Source organism: Gorilla gorilla, chromosome 13 (genome assembly GCF_029281585.2).
Source record: "Gorilla gorilla gorilla isolate KB3781 chromosome 13, NHGRI_mGorGor1-v2.1_pri, whole genome shotgun sequence".
Taxonomy (NCBI): domain Eukaryota; kingdom Metazoa; phylum Chordata; class Mammalia; order Primates; family Hominidae; genus Gorilla; species Gorilla gorilla.
In genome coordinates this window covers 101837698-101864331 of record NC_073237.2, presented here as the reverse complement: position 1 = coordinate 101864331, position 26634 = coordinate 101837698, and the positions used below count along the sequence as shown (strand labels likewise).

Here is a 26634-nt window from a genome sequence, read left to right as displayed (position 1 = left end):
AGTATTAGTCATGAAAGTAATAAAAGAACTGAGAAACTGTCCCAGACTGAAGAAGACTAAAGAGACAGGAAAATTAAGACAACATGTGATTCTGAATCGAATCTTTTTATTACAAAGGTTATTATTGGGACGACTGACAAAAATTGAATACGGATTAAATGGTAAAAATGTATGTGTTAATTTCCTAACTTTCATATTAGGACATGTAGAGAATGTTCCTATTTTTAAAAAAATACTAAATTTTTTGAAGTTGTGGTCAACATCTTACTCCCAAGTGGTTCAGAAAAAAAAAAGTTATCGGTACTGTACTTGCAGCTTTTATGTATTTAAAATTGCTTTTTAAAAATTATTTAGAAAAAAGAAAGGCGGCTGCTTTATGAGGTCTATTAGATTAATTTATTGCTTTACACCAAGCATTACATTTAAGACTGTTTGGCGCCATCAAGCGTTCAAATACATGTATGTTCACTTTAATTTGAAAACTGACCCTACTGGATCTTTTCTTTATGCCAGGTACAGTAGATACTGGGCCAACACAGGTAAATAAAAGAACACTCCTGTTATCAAGAAGTTCATAAAATTTGATAAGAGGACAAGACAGATATTCATAATTCACTGTGATAATTGCTATAATAGAGATGACAACCACAGCAAACTCCCTTAGGACAGGAAGAGCGGTCAAGTTTAAGCACAAAACTCCATCTCTTCTACTTCCTGTTATTATGTGGTAGGCATATGTCAGGCAGCACTTTTCTACTAGAGTAGGCCCATCCACACATGTGGTTTTTCAGCTTTTTATTCATGAGGCTGGCTGCATAAATTTCACAGCTCCACAATGACTTAAGGAAATAGGGCTAAGAAGGCCCACTTGGGTTGTCAGGCCTCAGCTTTAGGTGCCAGTACACTGTATTAGAGAAACCTCAGATTTGTGGGTCTTGGGCACTTGACAGTTATATACTTCATTTTCGTATCCCTCGTGGACACAGCTTTCTTGGCAGGGAACCCCAGAAAATGAAGGGCAAGTGAAAGAATTCGGGTACCAAAACCCCACTGTAAATTTGCCTGTTTTCACTGTATCTCTGTGTTTCATGTCATCTCTTAGAGCTGAACTTTCATGTCTTTCAAAATCATCTTTATATCCCCAGGGCCAGAAGCCTGTGGAACGCAATAAATGTGTATTGAATTGAAAGCTGCAGCAAGAGAATAAAGTTTTAAAAGCACCTGGTCTTTGTGTAGCATTTATCTTCAAAAACCTTCATAAATGCAAAAAAATATATATTCAATGCCAACTCTGAAACAAACTGTATTTTCATGAAGTCTTTTCTAAATCTACATGGTCCATCTTCTATAGTGGCTTTATCCTACTTGGACTGAGAATACACCACCTTTCACAAAGTTAATGGGCTATCTTAAGGCAGAAGCCGGTGCTAAATCTATTAAAGTTATTCAAATAAAACAATAAATAAATATCAACCTACTGACTTAGAAAATAGTTTCTTAAGGTTAATTTTTAATCTACTTCTAAAAAAACTGAAAGAAAACAATCTAGAAGAAAAGAGACATATCAAAAAAGGATGTTTACTTTTCTATTTTCTATAAGCCCCTTCATCTTACCACCCTCAAATATTAAAAATAATCCCAATATTTTCTTTAATTTAAAAGTACACATTTGGTTGTCTCTAACCTGAAAGAATGCTCGAGCTTCTTTATACCTACACTCAATAAACCTAGAGTGTGGTACTTCTTCTACAAAGTGCATTGGATCCTTTGGAATGAGAACTTCCAGTCCATCAACAGTAACTTGCTGTAACTCTGGCCTGAAAACAAAAGTTAAGATTTATTAATGAGGGGTGGGGGAAAAGGGGAGGGAGAACATTAGGATACCTAATGCGTGCAGAGCTTAAAACCTAGATAACAGGTTGATAGGTGCAGCAAACTACCATGGCACATGTATACCTATGTAACAAACCTGCACGTTCAGTACATGTGTCCCACTACTTAAAGTAAAATTTAAAAATAATAATAATAATAATAAAAGATTTATTAAAAGGATTTAACCCAGAATACTGGCAGCCTCTTACAAATATCAAACATTAGCAAAATACCTAAACATCAAGCATAGTTTCATCAATTATGTCAGATATCAATTAGCAATTTTAATAAGACCTTGAAAAATCTGACATCAAACAGTTGAGTTTTAATTATTTTGGTTAATGTATTTATATATTAATATATTTGTACTTGTTCATACACACTTGGCATTTTAAGCAGAAACAAAAATTTCGTGACATAATTTTTAATTATCAGTTTACTTTTAGAGAAGTAAATGTTTTTAACACTTAAGACACACAAGTTAATTACAATGGCCTGAGAATCTCATTAATGGGTAAAATGCTAATCTGCAAATTATCTTATGTATTTTGGATCCCATACTCTAAAAATATTATTTGAGAGTTTTCCATTCCTACTCACATAAAATTTTACAATGTAGAGATAGCTTTTATCTATTGTTACATGTTTATGTTTAATAAGTGACAATTTTGAACTTTACTAAGTTATTAAATTTTGAAATAAATTCACAAAGCTTTAAAAAACTAAAAGATAATGTCTCCCTAAAGAAGGTCATTTGAAATACAGAATAAGAAAAAAACATGCAAAAAAGTGGTAAGAGAACAGTGAGTATTAAGATTTTTGATTAAAATAAGAGAAGCCAATAATAAAAACAAAGTATTGTTCTCCATCTCTACTCATTTTTTTTGGTCATTTTGAAAATATGGCTTGGTTCAGAAAAGTTTCGACTTTTCATACACAAAAAATATAGAAGACTTCAGTTTCGAATACCTTTTTCAGTCGTTCTCAAATATGTGACTTTAAGTACTAATAAGAAGGCAATCTCACATGATTCCAGATAGAGAGAGAGAAAACATATATATATATAATATATATATATTTTTAAAAGAAGGCAAGAATAAACATACTCTTACACTTCTCAAGTGTAACAGATAAGAATTATCTCACTGAAAGTTGCTAAGAAGGAGTTTTTAATGTGAAAATCCTTACAAATATTTACTGCTACCTTTACATCAGATTCTGCTATTCAAAGTAGACTGTAACATCATTATCGCTGATTTCAAAAGGAGAATAAAAGGGACAATTCTAGGTTAGAAACTTCATACTCCAAGTATAGTCAAGAATGTTTTTAATCCTATAATTGTTAATATTACAAACTATAGCTAATCAAATTTTATATGAATTCCTTCAAATAACTGTTTCTCACAAGAAACATTTTTATTATTGAGATAGCCAAAGACAAATTTTTGCACATGGTTTTAAAAAATATACAGGAAAGTGCATAACATAAAGGCACAAAATAATGAATTATAAAGTAAACACCAAAGTCTCCACCACAGAAATAAAATTCTTCCAGTTTCCCTGTAGTTCTCTGTGTCCTCTATCTAGTCTTTTTTGGTACGTCTTGCTTAGCCTTCTTAATACTTTTACTATAAGGGTATATACATCCATGAACATAATTTAGCATGTGTTTGAACTTTTTATAAAAGTAATAATAGAATTTACTTTCACTTTTGTATTTTCAATTTTTGTAGGTACATAGTAGGTGTGTATACTTATGGGTTACATGCAATATTTTGATACAAGCATGCAATGCATAATAATCACATCAGGGTAAATGGGGTATCTATCACCTCAAGCATTTATCCTTTGTATTAAACAATCCAAGTATACTTTTAGTTATTTTAAAATGTACAATTATTTTTTACTATAGTCACCCTGTTGTCCTAGCAAATACTCAGTCTTATTCATTATTTCTAACTATTTTTTTGTACCCATTAACCAGCCCCCTCTTCCCCTCTTTCCCCCACTACGCTTCCTAGCCTCTGATAACCATCATTCTACTCTCTATCTCCATGAGTTCAGTTATTTTCATTTTTCACTCCCACAAATAAGTGAGAACATGGAAAGTTTGTCTTTCTGTGCCTGGCTTATTTCACTTAATATAATGATCTCCAGTTCTATCCATGTTGTTGCAAATGACAGGATCTCATTCTTGTTTATGGCTGAATAGTACTCCATTGTGTGTATGTACCACATTTTCTTTTGGCTATATTTTTAGTTATCAACAGTGGTTATATTATTCCTAATATTAACTTAAATACAGTTTCCAAACTTACTGATTTTGAAATGCTGAAGTAATATGGTATTTTAAAGATTAGTTCATAATTTATCTAAATGTTGCCAGAGAGGTTTAATTTCAAAGTGGGAAAATAAATTAGTCTTACCACACAATTTGTTCTTTATATTAAAATAAAGACAGCAAAAATCAATATACTGTCTTATAATCCATATTATTTCTGTTCAAAAAGTTATGGTCTCAGCCTTTAAAGGATAGTTCACTTAAACTTTTTTGGTATGATTATGAAGCTGTGTATACATATATATCATTGTTTATTAATGAATAAAAGAAACTTTTGAATGGAAAAAAAATAATAATAATAGAATTTAGATTCTTTTGTGCCTTGTGTCATTCAGCATTGTAGGATTCATCCACAATGTGCACAGACCCCTAGTTTATTTTTCCCTGCTGTGTAATACTTCATTGTATGAACACATATATCAAAAACTATTTATTCCTTTACAGTTTTTTTTTTTTTTTTTTGAGACAAAGTCTTGCTCTGTTGCCCAGCCTAGAGTGTGGTATCACAATCTCGGCTCACTACAACCTCCACCTCCAGGGCTCAAGCAATTCTCCTGCCTCAGCCTCCCCAGTAGCTGGGATTACAGGCACCCACCACAATGCATGGATAATTTTTGTATTTTTTTTTGTAGAGACGAGGTTTCACCATGTTGGCCAGGCTGGTCTCAAACTCCTGACCTCAGGTGATCTGCCCACCTCGGCCTCCCAAAGTGCTGGGATTACATGCATGAGCCACAGTGCCCAGACAATCCTTTTATTGTTGAAGGACATTTGGGTTGCTTCTAATTTGGAGTCATTAAGAATAATGTTACTGTAAACACTTATATAAATTATATATTAGATTTCAATACTCAAATGTAAAAACACTGCAAGAATTATGACTGAACAACACTCATTTCACATTTCACGTTTTGACTCTGAACTTACCTGTCAAAAGCTCCTGGATAACGACCAAACTGTAACTTTCGGAAGGGAACAAATTTCCTGTCAATGTGTTCTTTAAGTCTCAAGTGGCCGTGCCAGAGGTAGTTGCCACTCCTCTCATGAAAGACTACCAAGTGGATCGCATGAGTGGCCAGTTTGCAGATATAGTGCAGGGGGATTTCAGTTCCAGAAAGTGAGTCTATCCCGTCTAGCCGGGGATCTTTACTCTCAGTCTTTAGGCACTGAAATCCCATATTCTCAGCTATCTGAAACCAGCCTTCCTAGAACCAAAGAAGCATCAAACATCAAGAAACAACACTTAAACATTGAATATTTAAAGCCAAATACTAGTAGCAAAACTAAAGTGATTCTTATATTGAACTTGAGCCATATTTTTGTGCTAATCTGCTCTGTAAGAACATTTTTTAATAAGGGTGATGGGCAGAAGGTAGTGGTGGGAGAATAAAGGAAAGCAGCAAAAATACAAAGTATGTAGCAGGAAAGATATAGCCAAAGACTCTCTTTATAGGTTGGGCACCATGGCTCACCCCTCTAATCCCAGCGCTTTGGGAGGCTGAGGCAGGTGGATCACTTGAGCTCAGGAGTTTGAGACCAGCCTGGGCAACCTGTCTCTACAAAAAATACAAACAAAAATTTGCCAAGGTGTGGTGGCATGTACCTGTAGTCCCAGCTACTTGGGGGTCTGAGCCAGGATGATCGCTTGAATCTGAGAGATCAAGGCTGCAGTGAGCCAAGATTGTGCCACTGCACTCAAGCCTGGGTGACAAAGTGAGACCCTGTCTCAAAAAAAAAAAACAAAAAAAAACTCTATGAAAATGAATACAAATCCCTTCCTTGGAATGAGAATGCTCATGTTAGTGTTTTCTAGTTAGTTTCTATAAAGTAAATGTTGATTTAATGACAGCACTTAAAATTAAACTTGTAATTCTTAATTTAACTTTTAATAACCTTTATCTTCAAAAGTACTTCAAAAAAGTAGTTCTTTCATCTCATAGTTTACATCCCAACTTCTTAAAATACTACCATAATAGAACACCATCATAATGCAAATCATTAGAAATTAACAAACATACTGTAAGACAAGGTTCATTTTCCAACATCATTTGTTTCATTATCAACTGTATCATTCCCTTCTTCCCTTTTCTTTCTTGGTACACCTTAGAAGTAGAAAGCACTGACTGAGGGGGAGGGTAGCCAATTCAGAGAAAGACACTACTGAATAGAATAAAAGAAAGGCATTATCAGCTGACAAATTCAGGAAATATTTAAAAGGCCGGCCAGAACTTGAGAAGAATGTGACCTTGGGTTATAGGAGGACAGACTGACAGACAAAATAGGCAGAATTATGATATGGTTTGCTTTCTTATAACCATTAACAAGAGAAGTAAAGAACAAAATAGTTGCTCTGATCAATTGGTGTAAAGGCCTAGGTCAAGGCTTTGCTGGAAAAGTCCACTCCCAGTAGCCTTGGCAGAGGTTTGCTCACTTTATGGTAATGGCATTAATAAAGAAAAATCACATGCAAATGGAGTCTTTCATTATTAGATCTAACAATCTGATTAGCTCCACATTGGGGGATGTTTTAGGGGGGACTATCCAAGGGCTCTTGAATCTCTTGAATAGTAGGATGTCATATGTACAAAAGGAGAAACTTTTGGGAGGCTGAGGCGGGTGGATCATTTGAGGTCAGGAGTTCAAGACCAGCCTGGCCAATATGGTGAAACCCCGTCCCTACTAAAAAAAAATACAAAAATCAGTCACACGTGGTGGCACATGCCTGTAATCCCAGCTACTCGGGAGGCTGAGGCAGGAGAATCCCTTGAGCCTGGGAGGCGGAGGTTGCAGTGAACAGAGATTGCACCACTGCACTCCAGCCTGGGTGACACAGCGAGACTCTGTCTCAAAAAACAAAAACAAAAACAAAAAAACCCAACACAAACAAACAAAAACAAACAAAGAATAAACTTGAACCCATGTGCTGACTCTGGGTATGGCTGAGCTTTTGCTTCTTCCTCTTGACTATGGTAGTATCAGTTTTGCCAATGGTGGCATAGTCCCCTTCTTCTAAAATAGTGGTTCTCAAGGCAAGTGGGACTGTACCCAACAGACACTTTAGAAATGTGGGGGGATATTTTTGGTTTATCATAATGACAAACTGGCATTTAGAGTCCTAGGCCAAGAACATTAGATATCCTACAATCCAAAATATGAAAATCTATCCTGTGTACTATGTAATTTCAAATGTCCTGTCACATAATCACATAGTGAAAAACTTGTTTATAATTGTCTGAGCTTTTATTTCTCAGGAATACAATAGTCATGTCAATGAAGAGACAATTTTACTTTTTTTGTTGTTGGAAACTTGCTCACTATTTTGGAAAATCATATTGCCAACAACAATATCATTCATAGTATGGGTTTATATTTGTAGCTACCACATTCTGTGATCCTACTTCTAAATACAAGCATCTGAATTACTTTATTATGTCTTCCAGTGTAGTCATTCTGGAGCATCTGCACACAGCAATACATATCATTTCCTTTTATTTCTAGGTTATATTATAGTTAATACATTATATTGATTTGGGGAATTATGTATATAGGAGGGTTATAATTTCTATGAACTTCATTTGGGGAATATAAAGGGACATTATAAAATATTCTTTGTAAAAATAAGCCTTGTAGGCTTTTTCTATGAGATATCAAACAGTTCAACAGAAATGACCTAAAAATACTGATATTGAGAAGTTTCCCCCAGCAAAAAAGCAGAATCTTTCCTCTCATCTTCCTGTTGTGAACATGGATGTGATATCTGGAGCTACGACAGCTATCCTGTGATAATGAGGTAAATGAATAAAGAATTTCAGAGACACAAGTCCTGACATCAGTGGCTAGCTAAACTAATATCAATAGCCACTAACCTTTTAACCTCTCATTATATAAGAAAAAGAAATCCCCTATTTGCCTTAGTGATTAGTTGTATTGTTATTTATAGCTGAAAATATTCCTGATACAATTTATAAAGTGTTTCAGGAAAAATTTTTAATGTTTTACATTTTAAACTAGCCTAAACCTATACTATTTTGTAAAAAGAGACACATTCCATTATCTGAAAGCAAGTCACTTACCTCATTCTTCCATATGTGATACTGCAGTGCAAATGCAGTAAAGTCTCTTGGAACACAGAAAAACTTGCATTGTGAAGGAGAGCCATGAGAAGTATTTTTGACTTGTTCAAAGTTCTTATTAATCAATTCCAGTATCAAAGGATCAATAAGAAACACTGGTACATTTTGGTTGGATGTTAACATAATAAATTTTTTAACTGCACGCTGTTTGAGAGAAAAAGAATTCTCGTAATTCCAGTAAGCCAACACAACGGTCTATTTTATAACATTTTAATTCATTAATTGTATAAGAATGCAGAGTATTTACCCAATAGATACCATGCTTATCATTGTGCTAAAAAATACAAATGATTAAATAGCACATATGGTCTCTGCTCTCAATAAGCAGTCTTCTAAGAAAGATGAACATTTTCAATATAAGGTGAAATATGCTATAATAAAAACATATACAACATATTATAAAAGTACAGACCAGTAAGCTACAAATTTACCATACATCAAAAGGATAAGAAATTTCACAGAGGAAGTGGTATCTGACATGAAAATGTGGTGCTTACAAAATTATTCTCTTAGTATTAGCTAAATCTTTTCAAGCAAAATTGAGAGAACTATCCGTCAGCTTTTAAAAATCAGTCTTGTTAATCTTTCAAAAACAAAATTCAGTTGTTTGTACCATTTTTCTTCATATCTGTAATGCTGCTTAATAATCTTTCTAAGCAAAAGACTCAGACCAAAATACACTGCCTGCTTGATGACTGCCATATATAATGTGCTTTTCTAATACCGCAATATTTCAAAATATAACTCTGCTGGGTAGTAAGTAGGGTCCCCTACTGAAAAAAACAAAAATTCAACGGTAGAATGAAAACGGACTAAATCACACTTAGGAATAAGTAATACCTAAGAACAGCAAGGATAAACAGAATATCTGGCATACACTATTGCTTAAAAGCCTACTTCAATGAAAGCAAGACTTACAGGAATGTTTGCCTATCAAAAAGGTGCCTCATGAAATTAAGAATAAATTCTTATTCCGAAAATCTGAAGGAACTCATAAAAATATATACAAGATAAATAAATAGACAAAATATCAATTTTAAGGATAAAGGATGAGATAAAGCTAAGAATCAGTCTCATTATTTGTTTTTAGTGTAGAGTATTATGCAAATGCCAAGAATACAATAATCTCTGCCTTATAGGGGTTTATTACCTCAGTGTGAGAAACAGCTAAGTAAAAAGTTAGGATAAACTATGGTACACCAAAAAATTCAACTTAGATGACACAAATTTCTTTAAAAATACAATTTAACAAAACTGCCACAAGATGAAACAAAATCTGAATTGCCCTATACCTATTAAAGAAACTGAATTTGTTAGGAAAAAAAAAAAAACTGCCCTCAAAACAACAAGGAAAAACTTCAGACTTAGTTCACTGGTGAATTCCATCATTTTTAAGGAAGAATACCAATTCTACAAAAACTTTCTCAGAAAATGGAGCAGGAGAAAATACTTCCTATCTGATTTTAAGAGGCCAGTGCCATACTTAATAGCAAAACTTCTCACGCCTGTAATCCCAGCACTGTGGGAGGTCAAGGCAGGTGGATCACCTGAGGTCAGGAGTTCAGGACCAGCCTGGCCAACATGGTGAAACCCTGTCTCTACTAAAAATACAAAAATTAGCCAGGCGTGGTGGTGTGTGCCTGTAGTCCCAGCAACTCAGGAGGCTGAGGCAGGAGAATCACTTGAACCCGGGAGGTGGAGGTTGCAGTGAGCCGAGATCACATGGCTGCACTCCAGCCTGGGCGACAGAGAGACTTCATCTCAAAAAAAAAAAAAAAAAAAAAAAGCAAAACCTGACAAAGACATTACAAAAAAAAGTATAGTCCACCATCCCTCATGAACACAGATGCAAAAATACTTAATAAAATATTAGAAAATCAATTCCAGTAACTAAAAAAAGATAAAAAAGGAAAGTAAATATCATGACCAAGTAGTATTTATCCTAGGAATGAAAGGTTACTTTAGCATTTGAAAATCAATCAATAAAATTTGACAAATCAACAGAAAAAAGTGAAAAACCATGATAATTTCAATATAGAAAAAAGCATTTGACAAAATTCAGTATCTATTCATGATTTAAAACTTTCAGCAAACCAGGAATAAAATACATCCTCAACTTGATGAAAGGCATGAACAAAAAATCTATTACTGAGTCGTGTGGGAGTTCTTCATATATCTTTGATACCATTCCTTTGCGAGATACATGTTTTACAAATATTTGCTACTCTGTGGCATGCTTATTCATTTTCTTAATAGTGTTTTTTGATGACTAGAAGTTTAAAATTTTAATAGTCCAATTTAGCTATTTTGTGTGTGTGTGTGTCTTTTAGGGTTATTACTTTCTGTGCTTTATACTAGGAAAAAAACAAGAAAGAAATGGTTTTGGAAGAAAGATGAGATAACAGAACTACTATATAAAAGGTACTTTAATGTTTGTTGAATGGATCTCAGGTTGGTGTTAAATACAAATATGATGAACACACTTATAGCTTCATTACCATTATTAATATAAATACAGATTAGGTCAGGGTCAAGCAGAGATTCTATAACTCACCTTCTGAACACATCCTCCAAGTTGTTATCAATACAATCATTAACGCTCCTTGGAAACGTGTCCAGTTGATTCTAAATCCAATTAATTCTAAATCACTATTATCATCTGACCTTCAGTAACTCATTTTGTTTATAAGACTGAAAAACATCTTGTTGAAAAGAGATTATGCTGAGACCATAATAGCCCATTCATCTGCCTGTGTATTAAAATTTCATTAAAACCTAAAAAGTTTTGGCAGGACTTGTTCTTAGTAAAAGCCTAGTTCCTAATTATGATCATTTTCTTTTCTAAGTGCTCCCAAGTCATCTGTTTAATAACTCCATAAACACTGAGCCCTAGAATTTTACCAGGGCTCAATATCACACTATTGATGAGATTTCACCTTTTATTCCTTCTAAAAGTTTAGAAGTATGTTAGTACTTCTCCTTTCCTGTGATTTTGCAAATATAGTGATTCAGTGACCACATTTACAATTTTTTTTAGTCCCCTCAATGTAAAAGAGTATAAAGAGAACTCACTGAATGTGGTAAGCTGCTCTTCAACTTTTTGCTTGCATACCGTGGAAGTAAAGACTTTGAAAAAAATCCATTATTTTCTCCCACCTCAAGGATCATTTCTTGAATGAAAAGGATAGAGTCACGCTACTTTTTTCTATTATTTTAAGCTTTAAATTTTTCACAAATTCCATTTTAAAATGTATCAGTGAACCTGTACCTTCTCCGACTGCTCTATTTACTAAAAGGTTTGGGAATGTTGTCAGAATGTTGTCGGTTAATACTGATAAAGGAAAACCTTTTATCCAACTGAAGCTACTACGGCTTTAAATTTTTTGCTGAAATTGCTTTTCAGTGTACAGATGAAGACTCCTAATAAATGGCAAATCTGAAAAATATATGTTTCTCTAAGTATCATCACATCTTATAATGTTAAAATGTATGAAAGATCACCCCTGTTGCCTTTGGCTGTTAAATACTGAATTTTAAATCTCAGCAAATTACTTCAACCACAAGATGATAAATCAGCTCCAAGTATTAGGTGTATGTGTTTCCTAAGGGTGGGATGGAGGTAGAGAAGGGTTACAGAGAAGCATACAAAATACCTCTTTTTAATTTAATCTAAAATCTTTATAACTGTGACTGGGTAGTATAAATTCCAAGTATATCATGCTTACCTTTATCCTCAGAATACCCTAAATTCACAGAGCAAAACAATTGCTATTTTTAATAAACTAAAAGTTTACATTGACACTTATAGACTAGAGAGCTGGGGAGCCTGATAATAGGATATCTCAGACTTTACTTTTAAACAGTAGTTCAAAATCTACTTGGTGTTAGCAATGATCTAAAATGACCACTGCTTGGTGATCTGAAAATCCACTTCTAATTTAAAGTGTTCCACATCTCTAGTTATAGAGAAGCCAAAGATTGAAGTGTATCAAGAAATATCTGGTCATTCCCATAATGTATACTAACAGAATAAATGTTGTGTTTTATTAGTAACCCAGCAATGTTTTTCTTTCTAAATTTAGTTTTAAAACATAGGAAAATATATTTTATCAATGTATAGGTTCTGAAATTTCTAAAACAAAACAAGGATATATTGTATATATTGCTGGTTTCCCCTCATCTTATAAACGAATATGTTAATAGATTTTTATTCCTGATCATTACTTTTCCCTTATTCAAATAAATCTGATTCATATATTCATTCATTTAGGGAAACACCATAGCTCAGTGAATGTGGGTTTTAGAGGCAGACAGAATCTGGTCTTACCAAATTATCAGCCAACTAAGTTTAATCTCTCTAAGTGAATTGAGAGTAACAATATTTACTCACTTCTTAAAGTTTCTATAAGGACTAAATAAGACATTGCATAAAGCACTTGGTAAAGGGCCTGTCCCTTACCTGCCACTACCAACCGGCCACCCACCACACAAGGTAGCTATTATTATTGACATCATTCAACAAATACTTATGGAGTAAATGAATGAACTAAATGAACATTATAATTGAGAAATTTCTTGTTTATTCTACATACCCACTGTGTGCTATCAAATCCAATTCGGCTTCCTTTGGATTTTGACAAACCAGCTCCATTCTAGGAAGATAACGAAAGAACTTTTTAGTAAATTCAAAGCCCAGCATGCAACATTACATTTCAGTTAGGCATGAGATTCAAAATATAATTAGCTTATAATCACTAAAAAGCATTATCAAATATCTATTTTTCATATAGCCATGAGCTAAGAATTCTATATTTTTATGACATAAAAATCCAAGATGGAAAACATCGATAGATTTGTAGTAAGTTAATTAAGTTATTAAATAATAAGGTAGATATGGTCAACATCTCTGAACCAATTAATTTCCATCAATGAATGGCAAACTCTTTGGAATTAGGGTTTGTCTGTTAAGGTCTATGTCTGTATCTGCAATCTCAACATATCGCCATGTATAAAATTAGTGTTTGTAGACTTTGGCAAAGTGATAAAGTATAATAGTGTTTATTGAAGAGCTCGTGTGTTTGACACTTCCATATATCAATTATGTATACTCATTGATCCCTCATAACAATCCTGCAAGGTAAACATTATTATTTGTTTTGCAAATAGCACCAGTATGCACGCTTTACCTAACATACATCGTAATTTTGAATGTTGAAGTTTTTATAAAAAATATTTCAGGTCTAGAGCATCAGAAGAAAGAAAATTATTATGAGTTTTCATGTGGTAGCCCCAAAATACTTTAGAGTAAGAGGAGAAAGAATGTCTGATGTTCTAGAGACAAAAGGAAGAATGTTCCAAGCGTAAAGAAGATCCAAATAAGTTTCTTATGCCTTGAGTGCATACTTTATCTATAAGCTATAGATGGGAGGATGCTGAAGAACGATTAGAGTAGTCTCACCCTAAAAATGAAATGTGCTCCAAGTTCCTAAACCTCATTTCCCCATTAAACCTCACATTCAAGGGTAGGGACAAAGCCCAATCCATCTTTGTATCACCAGTAGCACCTAGGATAGTGCTTGATGATTTTTATAGCTTAGTAAAGGTTTGTTAATTGGAAGGAGAGAGGAAGGGATGGAGAGATGAATATACTAAGTAATTAAGACTGAGCCAGAATTGGTCACTCCTCACAAGCTCTGCAACTTAGCCAATAACATTTTAATACTAAGGGATGTTTGAGAAAAAAATAACTGTAATCTTGAAACCTGAAAAGAGACTGCAAACATTGTAATACAGCTACTTGTTCACCTTAGTCCTATATTAGTTGATTAGAAATACAGCTCAGCTATATTTCTGAGCTGTTCAATTTGTTGAGTTTGGGATAAGCAAATTTCTAGTGAGCTAGCGTGTTATTTTTATATAGCTTTATTGAGATATAATTCACATACCATAAAATCTGCCTTTCTAAAGTGATTTTTAGTATGTTTAGAGTTGTGCAACTATTACCACTATCTAATTCCAGAATATTTTAATCACTCCAAAAAGAAACTATGTTCCTATTAACAGCCACTCCCCTTTCCTCCTCCACTCAGCCCCAATCATAACACTAATTATCTTCTCTGTGGATTTGCCCATTATGGACACTACATAAAAATGGAATCATATATGTGGCCTTTTACATCTGGTGTTTCACTAAGCATGATGTTTTCAAAGTTCATTCATGCTGTGGCATGTATCAGTACTTCATTTCCTTTTATGGCTAATATTCCATTGTATATTCATTCATTAGTTGATGAACATTTAGGTTATTTCCAGCTTTTGGCTATTATGAAAAATGCAATCGGAAATATTCATGTTTCATAATCATTCTCTTGTATACACTGACAACTTTCCTCCATCTGACTTCATTTTATTTGCTCAGCAAAGGCCAACTTTCTACTTATTCTGCACCTGCAACTGTGCAGCTAATGTGGCTGCTGACTGATATCACTTTATTATTATTACTATTATTATTGAGACAGGGGTCTCTGTTGCCCAGGCTGGAGTGCAGTGGCGTGATCACGGCTCACTGCAGCCTCAACCTCCCAGACTCAAGTGATACTCCTACCTCAGTCTTCCTAGCAGCTGAAACTATAGAGGCATGCACTACCACACCCGGCTAATTTTTGTATTTTTCATAAAGACAGGTTGTCACCATATTGCCTAGGCTGATCTCAAGTGATCCACTTGCTTCCGCCTCCCAAAGTGCTGGGATTCCAGGTGTGAGACACCATATCTGGCTGATGTCACTTTAAATTCATGACTACTAATCCCAAGTGGGGCTTTAATTCTGCCCAGAAATCATACTACATTCCCCTTGTGTATTAACTGTCTCATTCTCCTAGATGACTTTTCCCCCTTTTTTCTAACACCTCCCTATCCTATCTTTCAACTTATGGCATTGCTTTCTATTTCACTGAGAAAAAAGAAATTTGAAAATAATTTTCAAAAGCCCCCACCACATCTTCCCACCTACTGTACAAGAATTATATCCATATAATACACCTTCCCTTCTGTCATAACAGATGAATTGTCTATGTTCCTATCTAAGGCCAGCCTCTCCACTTATGCACTAAATCCCATCCCCCCTTGACTGGACAAAGACATTGCTCCAGCAATTTTTCTTTCTCTGATGGATCATTCCCATCAGTATACAAACATGACTATTATTTATTCCATCTTAAAACACTAATAATTAAAACAAAACACAAAAACTTCTCAACTCCTCTTTTCCCAAAGAACAACTTTCTGTCCCCCATTACAGCAAAACTCCTAATGGGTTGTCTCTTCTCATTGCCTCCAATTCCTCTCCTCCCATGAACTCACTTCATTTTAAATTCACTCTGCTGAGCATCATCAAGTTCACCAATGACCTGAACATTGCTAAATCCAACGGTCAATTATCAATACTTATCTTATTTGATATACCAAGAATTGTTGACAACCTCTGCCTCACTGAAACACTTCATTCACTTAGCTCTCTGTATCACCATATTTCTGTTTTTTCTCTGTTTCTCTCTGGCTGCTTCTTTAACTTGTCGGTTCTTCCTACTTCCCTGATGTGTTGGAGGGTCCCAAAGCTCAGATGTTGACACTTTCTTTCTCCCCCTTTAAAAATCTATATTCACTTCCTTAGTATCTCATCTAGTCATATGGCTTTAAATACCATCTATATGCTTACAGCACTCAGTTTGTACTCCCAACCCACGCTACCCAGACTTATATAGCCAATTGTCTATTCACCTTCTTCATTTGAATGTCAAATAGGCACCTGATGTGCTTTGGATCTGTGCCCCACCAAATCTCATACTGAATTGTAATCCCCAGTGTTGGAGGCGGTACCTGGTGGGAGGTGACTGTACCATGTAAACAGTTTCTCGTGACTGATTTAGCACCATTCCTTTGGTGCTGTTCTTGTGATAATGAGTGAGTGAGTTATCCTGAGATCTAACTGTTTAAAAGACTGTAGCACCTCCTCCCTCTCTCTCTTCTTCCTGCTCCAGCCATATGAAGTGCTGGTTCTGCCTTCACCTTCTGCCATGATTCTAAGTTTCCTGAGGCCTCCACAGAAGCCAAGCAGATGCCAGTATCATGCTTCCTGTACAGCCTCTAGAACCATGAGACAATTAAACTTTTCTTTATAAATTACCCAGTCTCAGGTGTTTCTTTATAGCAATGTGAGAACAGACTAACTACAAAAAATTGGTACCAGGAAAGCAGTATTGCTGTAAGGTGTCTGAAAATGTGGAAGTAACTTTGGAACTGGGTAATAGGCAGAGGGAAAGTTTGGAGGGCTCAGAAGAAGACAGGAAGATGAGGGAAAATTTGAAACTTCCTAGAGACTTGTTGAATGGTTGTGATCAAGATGCTTATAGTGATATGGACAATGAAGCCCAGGCTAAGGAAGTCTCAGATGGAAATCAGGAACTTACTGGGAGGTGAAGCAAAAGTCACTTTTGTTATGCCTTAGCAAAGAACCTGGCTGCATTGTGCCCTGGCCCTAGAGATCTGTGAAACTCTGAACTCGAGGGTGATAGTTTAGGGTACCTGGAAGAAGAAATTTCTTTTTTCTTTTTTTTGAGACAGAGTTTCACTCTTGTTGCCCAAGCTGGATTGCAGTGGTATGATCTTGGCTCACTGCAACCTCCGCTATCCAGTTTCAAGCAATTTTCCTGCCTCAGCCTTCTGATTAGCTAGGATTACAGGCACCCATCACCACACCCAGCTAATTTTTGTATTTTTAGTAGAGACAGGGTTTCACCATATTGGCCAGGCTGGTCTCGAACTCCTGACCTTGTGATCCACCCAACTCGGCCTACCAAAGTGCTGGGATTATAGGCATGAGCCACCATGCCCAACCTAGAAGAAATTTCTAAACAGCAAAGAGTTCAAAATCTGGCCTGGCTGCTTCTAACAACCTATGCTCATATGTGTGAGCAAAGAAATGACATAAAATTGGAACTTATATTTAACAGGGAAGCAGGGCATATATGTTTGGAAAATTTGCAGCCTGGCCATGTGATAGAAAAGAAAAGTCTATTTTCAGGGGAGGAATTCAAGCAGGCTGCAGAAATTTGCATTAGCCAAGAAAATGGGGAAAAGGCTTTGAAGGCATTTCAAAGACCTTGGAGGTAGCCCCTCCCATCACAGGCCTGGAGATGTAGGAGGGAAGAATAGTTTGGTGGGCCAGGCCCAGTGCCTGCCACCCTGAGTAGCCTCAAGACACTGCTCCCTGCATTCCAGCTGCTCTAGTTCCAGCCATGGCTCAAAGGGGCACAGGTATAGCTGAGGCTGCTTCAGAGGGTGCAAGCTGTAAGCAGGTGCACACAGTGCAAGAGTTGAGGCTTAAGAGCCTCTGCCTAGATTTCAGAGGATGTATGGAAAAGTCTGGATGTCCAGGCAGAAGCTTGCTGCTAATGGAGCCCTCATGGAGAACTCTACTAGAATAGTGTGCAAGGGAAATGCAGGGTTGAAGCTCCCACAGAGAGTCCCCACTGGGGCACTGCCTACTGGAGCTGTGAGAAGAGGGCCATAGTCCTCCAGACGCCAAAGTGGTAGATCCACCAGTAACCTGCATGGTACACCAGGAAAAGCTGCAGGCACTCAACGTCAGCCCATGAGAGCAGTTGTGGGGGCTGAACCCTGCAAAGCCACAGGGTCTGAGCTGCACAAGGCCTTGGGAGCCCACCCCCGTGTGCCCTGGACATGAGACATGGAGTCAAATTTTGGGGTTTTAAGACTTAATGAGTAACCTACTGGGTTTTGGGCTTGCATGGGGCCTGTAGCCCCTTTCTTTTGGCCAATTTCTCCCTTTTGGAACAGGAGTATTTACCCAATGACTGTACCCCCATCGAATCTTGGGAGTAACTAACTAACTTTTTATTTTACATGCTCATAGGTGGAAGGGACTTGCCTTGTCTCAGATGAGACTTTGAACTTTTGAGTTAATGTTGGAATAAGTTAAGACTTTGAAGGACTGTTGGGAAGGCATGATTGTATTTTGCAATGTGAAAGGATCATGAGGTGTGAGGGGCCAGGGGCAGAATAATATGGTTTAGAGCTGTGTCCCCACCAAATCTCATGTCAAATTGTAATCCCCAGTGTTGGAAATGGGGCCTGGTGGGAGGTAATTGGATTGTGGGGACAGTTTGTCATGAATGGTTTAGCACCATCCTCTTGGTGCTATTCTTGTGATAGGGAGTGAGTGAGTTCCCCTAAGATCTGGTTGTTTAAAAGTGTGTAGCATCTCCCCACTCTCTCTTTTCCTCCTGCTCTAGCCATGTGAGGTGCGGGCTCCCCCTTCACCTGCTGCCATGATTGTAAGTTTCCTGAGGCCTCCCCAGAAGTTGAGCAGATGCTAGCATCATGCTTCCTCTACAGCCTGCAGAACCATGAGCCAATTAAACCTCTTTTCTTTATAAATTACCCTGCCTCAGGTATTTCTTTACAGCAATGAAAGAACAGATTAATATAGCACCTTAAACTTAACACGTACAAAAAAAAAAACTGATTTTCACCATTCCTCAAACTTGCTCTTTCCAGTCTCATCCATCTCAGTAAACAGCAATTTGCCATTGCAATTACTTAGGACAAAAATACTAGAGTTATCCTTGACTCGCTTCTGTCACTCTAATACCCTACATCTAATCCATCAACAAATCCTGAAAACTGTACTTTCCATTTCTCACCAACTCTACCATCAACTCTCTTGTCCAAATCATTATCATCTCTTGTGTGAATTACTAGAATAGCCTTCTAACTGGTCTCTCTGTGTATTAGTCCATTTTCATGCTGCTGATAAAGACATACCTGAGACTGGGCAACTTACAAAAGAAGTTTAATGAACTCACAGTTCCAAGTAGCTGGGGAGGCCTCACAATCATGGCAGAAGGTGAAAGGTACGTCTTACATGGCAGCAGACAAGAGAGAATCAGAATCAAGCAAAAGGAGAAATCATCAGATCTCCCCTTACAAAATCATCAGCTCTCATGAGACTTATTTGCTACCACAAGAACAGTATGGGGGAAACCACCCCCATGATTCAATTATCTCCCACCAGGTCCCCCCACAGCACATGGGAATTATGGGAGCTACAATTAAAGATGAGATTTGGGTGGCGACACAGCCAATCTATTCTCATCAAAGTGGCCAGACTACTTGTTTTAAAACAATAGTCAGATCATGTCCACATAGCTCAAAACCTTCCTGTTTCCCAGTCTCACTCAGGATAAAAGGTCAAAGTCCTTACAATGGCTTACAAGACCCTAAGTAACAGGAAACTCTAACCTTACCTACTATTCTCCCCATCACTCATTTGTCTACAGCCACAATGATCTCTATGCTGTTCTCAAAACTGACAGATATATTCCCGCCGCAGGACTTTTGTATTTTCTTTGTTTTCTACCTAGTATGCTTCTACTGTAGACATCAAAATACTCATTCTCTTTGAACAGGCTGTGTCTTCTATTTGTAATGACCTTTCTATCCTTCTTCACCTGAAGAACTCCTCATCCTACAAGACCAACTCAAATTATTATTTCATCCATGAAATATTCAGTAATAGCCTTCCCAAGTATGTTATTCAGTAGTCTCTCTTCCCTGTAAACCTTATACTTACCTAAGCTTGAAGGGTCAAGGTTAAGGACATTGGAGGGTCCAGTTTTATAGGGCCTGAAGATTATACCATTTTGTTAGTACCCGCCCCCACCCCCCAGTTTTTTTTTGAGATGGAGTCTCATTCTGTCACCCAGGCTGGAGTGCAGTGGTGTGATTTTGGCTCACTGCAACCTCCGCCTCCTGGGTTCAAGCGATTCTCGTGCCTCAGCTTCCTGAATAGCTGGGATTACAGGCAGGCATATGCCACGACACCCAGCTAATTTTGGTATTTGGGGTAGAGACAGGGTTTCACCATGTTAGCCAGGCTGGTCTCGAACTCCTGACCTCAGGTGATCCACCTCCCTCGGCCTCCAAAAATGCTGGGATTACAGGCATGAGCCACTGTGCCCAGCCGTCGGCCCTTCTTAAGAAAGAATGTAAAAATAACTTTTGCAAATGTTACAAAAATAAATAGCTTTGTAAACAGATTCCTAAGGCCCCGGCAAGTCCCCTGCAAGTGAGGGGCCCTGAAGTTTAAATTTCATTATCTTGACATTTAATCCGTCTCTGGAGAGCAAGAGTTATTGGCACTCAGTGGCAGCTACAGTGGCTGCAACTGTAGCTATACAGGAAGATGCAGTCACTGTCAACCAATGACCCTACAAGTAGAGAACCAAGAGAATAAATAATCTGACCTCTCTTTCTTTCCAGTTTGCAATCTCCAGCCATATCCCATTGGCTAAACCCAACAGGAAACCAAAGGGCAAGGGAGCTCAGCTAATATAATCCATAAAGGTCTGCCTCCCCAAGAACAGAGTATGGTAAAGAGAGAATTTGGAGAGCAAACAGTATATCCAGCATGCTATGCTAAGAAGTTTGGTTCTTATTCCATAGGTATACTATGCAGAGAATAACTTGGATCAGATCTGCATCTAAGAAAAATATCTCTGACAACAGTACAGAAGAAAGATTACAAAGGCTAGATACTAGAGAACAGAAAAGTTATGAAGTGTGCTTTGAAAAAAGAGGTAACATATATTGTTATTGTTTGTTTATATGTCTCTTTATGTTTCTTAACCTCTCTCCCCTTCATCCCCCAAATTTCCCAATTTGTGAGTTCCTAGACAGAAGGATTGAACTTCATTGATCATTTGTTTCATAGCCTATTACTGTGCTTGGCACATAGTAAGCTTTCAACAAATACTTGACAAATGAATGGCAGAATGTTCTGAAAGAAATGCCATATAAAGTCAACTGGTTAAAAAAAAAACAAAATATTCTGACACACTGCCTATGGGATATTTGGAGTAAAAATTTATGGGAAATGAATAAATGAGTAAACAGATGGAATCAGATGCCAACAACAACAGGTAGAAAAAGTCTGGTAGCAACTGAACTCTAGTGATAACTGGGTCAAATAAAGATATATTATCAAAGAAAAAGCATCCAGAAAGTAGGAGGTGAAGATTTAAGAAAAAATTCTATCATTTTTGAAATGCAGTATCCAACAGTGTTTCTTATGGAAACCCTCAAACCAAATTCCTAATTCAGCATGATCATTATGCTCATATAGAATCAAACAGTAGTACTTTCAGAAAAAATTAAGTCTTCAATAACTGTCTTTTTCAATTGCTTATAAGCTTGCAAACCTAAGGATCAGAAACACTGACCATTGCCAATTCCACAACCCTCCAGATAGCCTTCCACTTCTGCCTCTCAGTGTTTCTCCTTTCAGTAGAAACATTTCTCTTATATTTACTCCCAAGCCACTGCAGTTCTTAGATTTATTAGTGAATCACTCATAAATGTGACCTTAAATGGTAGAAAAGCTGTGATTCTTAATAATCAAAACTGGCCAGAAAACCTACAAACCTACACAGCCTAATGTTTGAGAATAAATGAAAAAATGGAAAGACTATAAAAACACCCTTCAATTCTAATGAAAGAAATTATATCACATTTCTCCTGGATAATAGCAGGAGTGAGAGGGTGGTAGAAGAAGTGGGGCAGTAGTATTTATTAAAGTTTACCACATTGGATCAAGCTATCAAATATAATATTCTTCCTCCAGAAATGACCTATATGTTATCCTTGAAGGCAAAACAGAAGAAGCCCAAAAGTGAAAAAAGATAAAGGGAAAATCATATTTCTTGCATAATTTTAGCAAGTAACTAACCAACTAAAAATATTCAAAAGACTTTGTTGCACATGATCTAAATGGCTACAAGACTGATTTCCATTTCTAATAATGGCATATAAAATTGTTCACTGTGAATGACTACTGCCAAACTTGAAATCCAAACTCCCCTTTCAACTCCCTCCTCCCTCCTTCTAACCAAACATACATAGTCTACTAAATAGAATGCAAAATGAGATATCTCAGCACCCAATTCTATAAGTGGGCTCCTAGATAATACAAACAGGTGATTACTGCAGGCACTGGTGCTGCTCATTGGACTAAGTCAAGAACAATAAAAAGGCTTGGATCACTCAGTGCCCAATACAAACATAGTTCATTGGCTTTGTCTTCCCTCCACATAGGCATCAATATTTGACGACTTTCTGCTGTGCTACGGCATTCCTTAAAGCCATCTCATTTCATATCTTATCACTCATTTCTTTTGAACAAATTTATATTTACATGTTGGAATAGCTGTATGAATAAATACAAGTTTTAGGACCTGATTGGCAATCTTGAACTTAAGAAACTTAACATATCTGGACCCCAGTTAACTTGGTTTATGAAAAAGTAAAAAATATAAGCTTATAGGGACACTATAATAATTTAATACAATTTTATTTGTCAAACTGCAATGTAAACCTTAAAAGTACTAGAAAATGTAAGCTACTGATAGTTATCATCTACCATGTATCAGACACTAAGTGAGACATATCACATACACTATCTCAACCAGCAATGTTGCCATTAGACCCATTTAAAGAAACTGGTGCTCAAAGTGACTTGCTGAAAGCCAAACAATTGCATGAGGACTATGTAGCGCCCAAACTCAAAAATTATTGATACTGCCATGTATATCAAATTATGAGTTTCATGAGTAGGGCCTGTGTTCTATTTATCTCTGTATTCCTAAGTACACTGTGTAAGACGAGTGATCAATAAATACAGATTAAATGAGCACACACAATTATCATACTATCCTGTTGGTTGCATAAAAACAGTGAACAATGAAAATTCTCTTCAGGGTCCTAGAAACATGTCCTTTCCATTCTCATGTGAGCTGCAAGCCAACTACTTGAAAGTTGGCGCCCACAGACAATGCTCACAAGGACACTGCACTAAAGCAGTTTGTATTTCCAAGACCTGAAGGGTTGTTCTGGAATCTGAAGAGTCAATTCTACCCGTCTATGAAATTTTAGCAGACCCAATAAATATAATATACTAGTTCTTTATCTTCAATGCTAACATGATAACTGGATTATTCAGATCCCATTTGGAGGATCATAGAAAAGCTAGGCTTGTCTAACCAGCTAGGACCAAGACTAATTCTGTGCTAAGGCCCTCAAAATGGTCAAAAGTAAGTCTCCTTAAACTCCAAGGTAGCCAATACTAGAGTATTCTTTCCTGAAAAGCCTGAAAGCTTTGCAGTCCTTCTTACCATGGTGCTGCAGGCATTTACTGCTACTAAATTTGGGTTGGAATCAAAGATAAAATCAATTTTTCATCCCTATCTCTAACACATAATCTCAAGGGTCTCTGAAAATTACCTTGAAGTTCAAGGATGACTTAGAATCTTGGTTTTTATGTTGATGACGCTAACCTATAATTTCACACTGATCAAGAATATGATTCCATACTCTTTGGCTACCAAATCAAACATTTAATTGAACTATAAATAATTTTTACATGAATTTATTTATCTAAGCATATCCCACAAAACACTGCTCATTGAACAACAGAGGAATGCAATTTAGACGTAATCAGTAAACAAAGTTAACAATAGTTCAGGTTCTCTTCCTATGTCAGAAGAAAACCATTAGAAAACTGAGGATGCATCTATACTTCACTAAAGTTTGAGTTCAAAAACGCTGCGTATAAGTGAGATTCATAAGTTTAACAAAAACCCAAAAGCTTCAAAATTTTCCACAATGACATTGAAATAAATTTAAAAGTTGGTATCTTTAGCATCTAATTAGTCTAACTATCCTTACTATTTTTATTTTACATATGTACATATTTATTATTTTTTTTTTTGAGACAGGGTCTCCCTCTCTTGTCCATCCTGGAGTGCAGATCTTAGCTCACTGTAAACTCAAACTCCTGGGCTCAAAGGGATTCTCTCACCTCAGTCTCCCAAGTAGCTAGGACTACAGGCATGCACCACCACACCCAGCTAATTTTCTTATTTTTAGCAGAGACGAGATCTCACTATGTTGCCCAGGCTGGTCTTGAATTCCTGGGCTCAAGCGATCCTCTCGCCTAAGCCTCCCAAAGTGCTGGGATTACAGGCAGGCACCTGGTCTCCTTACTATTTTTAAATAAAGCATTTTTTTTTCCTACTGGCATAGAGAAACTACTTGTATTCCTTACAGACAGTATCCTGTTTTCAAACTATAACATACAGGAAGCATCTATACTCTCATCAGCATCTGTCCCAAATTAAATTATAAATATTGGGCAGGAAGAAACCACCTCATTGTTTCTATCGCCTTGGCAAAATACTCTACAAATTGTGACTTTTAAATAACAGTTTCTGAATTCATGAGTAAATTTAAAAATTCCATTTTAAAGGATACAATTACTGGGCTACAAACGGTTTAATATAATTTCCATATGTTAAAAAAAAATTTTAAGACACGGTCTCCCCATGTCACCCAGGCTGGAGTGCAGTGGTGCAATGACAGCTCACTGCAGCCTTGAATCTCCCAAGCTCAAGTGATCCTCTCACCTCAGCCTCTTGAATAGCTGGGACTACAGGCACACGCCACCATGCTGGGCTAATATTTGTATTTTTTGTAGAAATGGGGTTTTCGCCATGGTGCCAAGGCTGGTTTCAAACTCTTGGGCTCAAGCAATCTGCACATCTCAGTGTCCCCAAATTCTGGGACTACAGGTGTGAGCCACTGCACCCATTCCATATATTTCAATAAAATAAAAATAATCTGTGATATTTTAGAACTTAGATGTTATAATGTCTACCTATTATCAAAAGTAAACATAAAAAACAAGAATCTAGTATGAATAATGAACTTTACAAAATTAATGGTATATAAAGGTTACCTGAACTTTAATTACATACCACTTCTGTTCAAAGATTATATTTTCTTTAATGAAGAAGGCATTATTACTAAGGCAGTTTGTATGGTATGGACACAATACAACAAATACTATTTTTCATTATAAAATTAAAAAGTAATAATAATAGCCAATTTTTACTGGTTTCTTTCTGTATAACATGCATTCTTCCAAATAGTTTATGTATATCAATTCATTTAAGCTTCACAAGTCTACGAGGTGGTACTGTTATTTCCTCCCATTTTGTAGATAAGGAAACAAAGGCATTTAGAAGTCAAGTAATTAACTCAAGATCCCACAGCTAATAAGCAGTATAGATGAGGTTTAATCTCAAACTGATGTTCATGCTCTCAACAACTATGTCACATTGCCACCAAGGGAAAAGGGTTGAGACAGCAGTTCTTTATTAGAATTTAATATATAATTAAGATGGGATTTTTAAAGTAATGGGTAATTCAATAAGGGATATTGGGACAACTGGTTAATCATTGGGGAAAAATGTAAGTTAGATGTCTAATTCATACCTCATACTAAAATAAATTCAATTTAGTGAAAAAATTTAAACATTAAATAGACAAAAATACAGTTAAATATTCCCATAATCTTGGGCTAGTTATAACATAAAAATCAGATGCCCTAAGGAAAACAGATCTTGACATCTGTCTACTTATACATTAAGTACTAATTTATTGAGGGAGTACATCATGAATATAAAGTTAAAAGGCAAATTACAAGTCAGGAAAAATATTTGAAATATATATGATGAAGGTTTAATATTCTTCAAACTATAAAGAACAGCTACAGAAAAAGACAACATCATCAGGAACATATATGAAAGACACAAATAAGAAGAAGTAAGAATACAACTAAAAAGAACCAATATACATATGGAAAGATGTTTAACACCACTAGTAATCAAAGAAACGACCTCTAATGGAGTTGAATAGCTTTCAGTTTCTGAATATTACGAACACTAAAAATTAATGAATGAGGTTTTGGGGTAGACTCCTCAGGTTCATCTCCCCCACTTAATAACTATGTGATATTGGGAAAATTAGTAAGTCTCTCAAAACCTCAATGTTTTTGCTGGAAAAACAGGAAGAACAAGATCTACTCAACTTGTTTTAAGAATTAAATGATGGTAAAGTGCTTCACATAGGGCCTACTCAATCAAGCACATCAAAAAATGTTAGCTGCTATGGCAGGCACTATAGGTAAGCTGACCTGACACCCATTCCCAAACCCCTTCTCTTTTGCAATCTCTATTATAGAGGCTAGAAAAGCTAAATAACAATAGTAAAACCTTACTTCCCCAGATTCTCTTATATTTGGGAATCTGCTGGCCACTGTCACAAAAGTAGAAGCCGGCTAGATCACACTATTATTGTGTGATAGCCTTCTAG

The 26634-nt window shown here is 36.3% G+C and overlaps 1 protein-coding gene across 12 annotated transcripts in view; it reads right to left on the bottom strand.

Annotated features, from left to right (window-relative positions):
* Window positions 1–26634, bottom strand: part of FKTN (fukutin) — a 92436-nt gene that overhangs the window by 43349 nt on the left and 22453 nt on the right. For 9 of the 12 annotated variants that reach the window (XR_010130314.1, XM_063696644.1, XM_063696641.1 and 6 more), the window contains 4 exons: window positions 12939–12998; window positions 8287–8490; window positions 5141–5418; window positions 1685–1817 (listed from right to left, as the gene is read on the bottom strand). Coding sequence is in view for 11 of the 12 variants with exons in the window: in XM_063696644.1 (XP_063552714.1) it covers window positions 1685–1817; window positions 5141–5418; window positions 8287–8490; window positions 12939–12998 (675 nt within the window). In the remaining variant the exon portion in view is untranslated. Of the gene's footprint in view, window positions 1–1684; window positions 1818–5140; window positions 5419–8286; window positions 8491–10900; window positions 10972–11418; window positions 11517–12938; window positions 12999–26634 lie in introns of all 12 variants that reach the window. The other 3 variants (XM_063696645.1, XM_055350381.2, XM_063696648.1) reach the window with 2 other exon arrangements.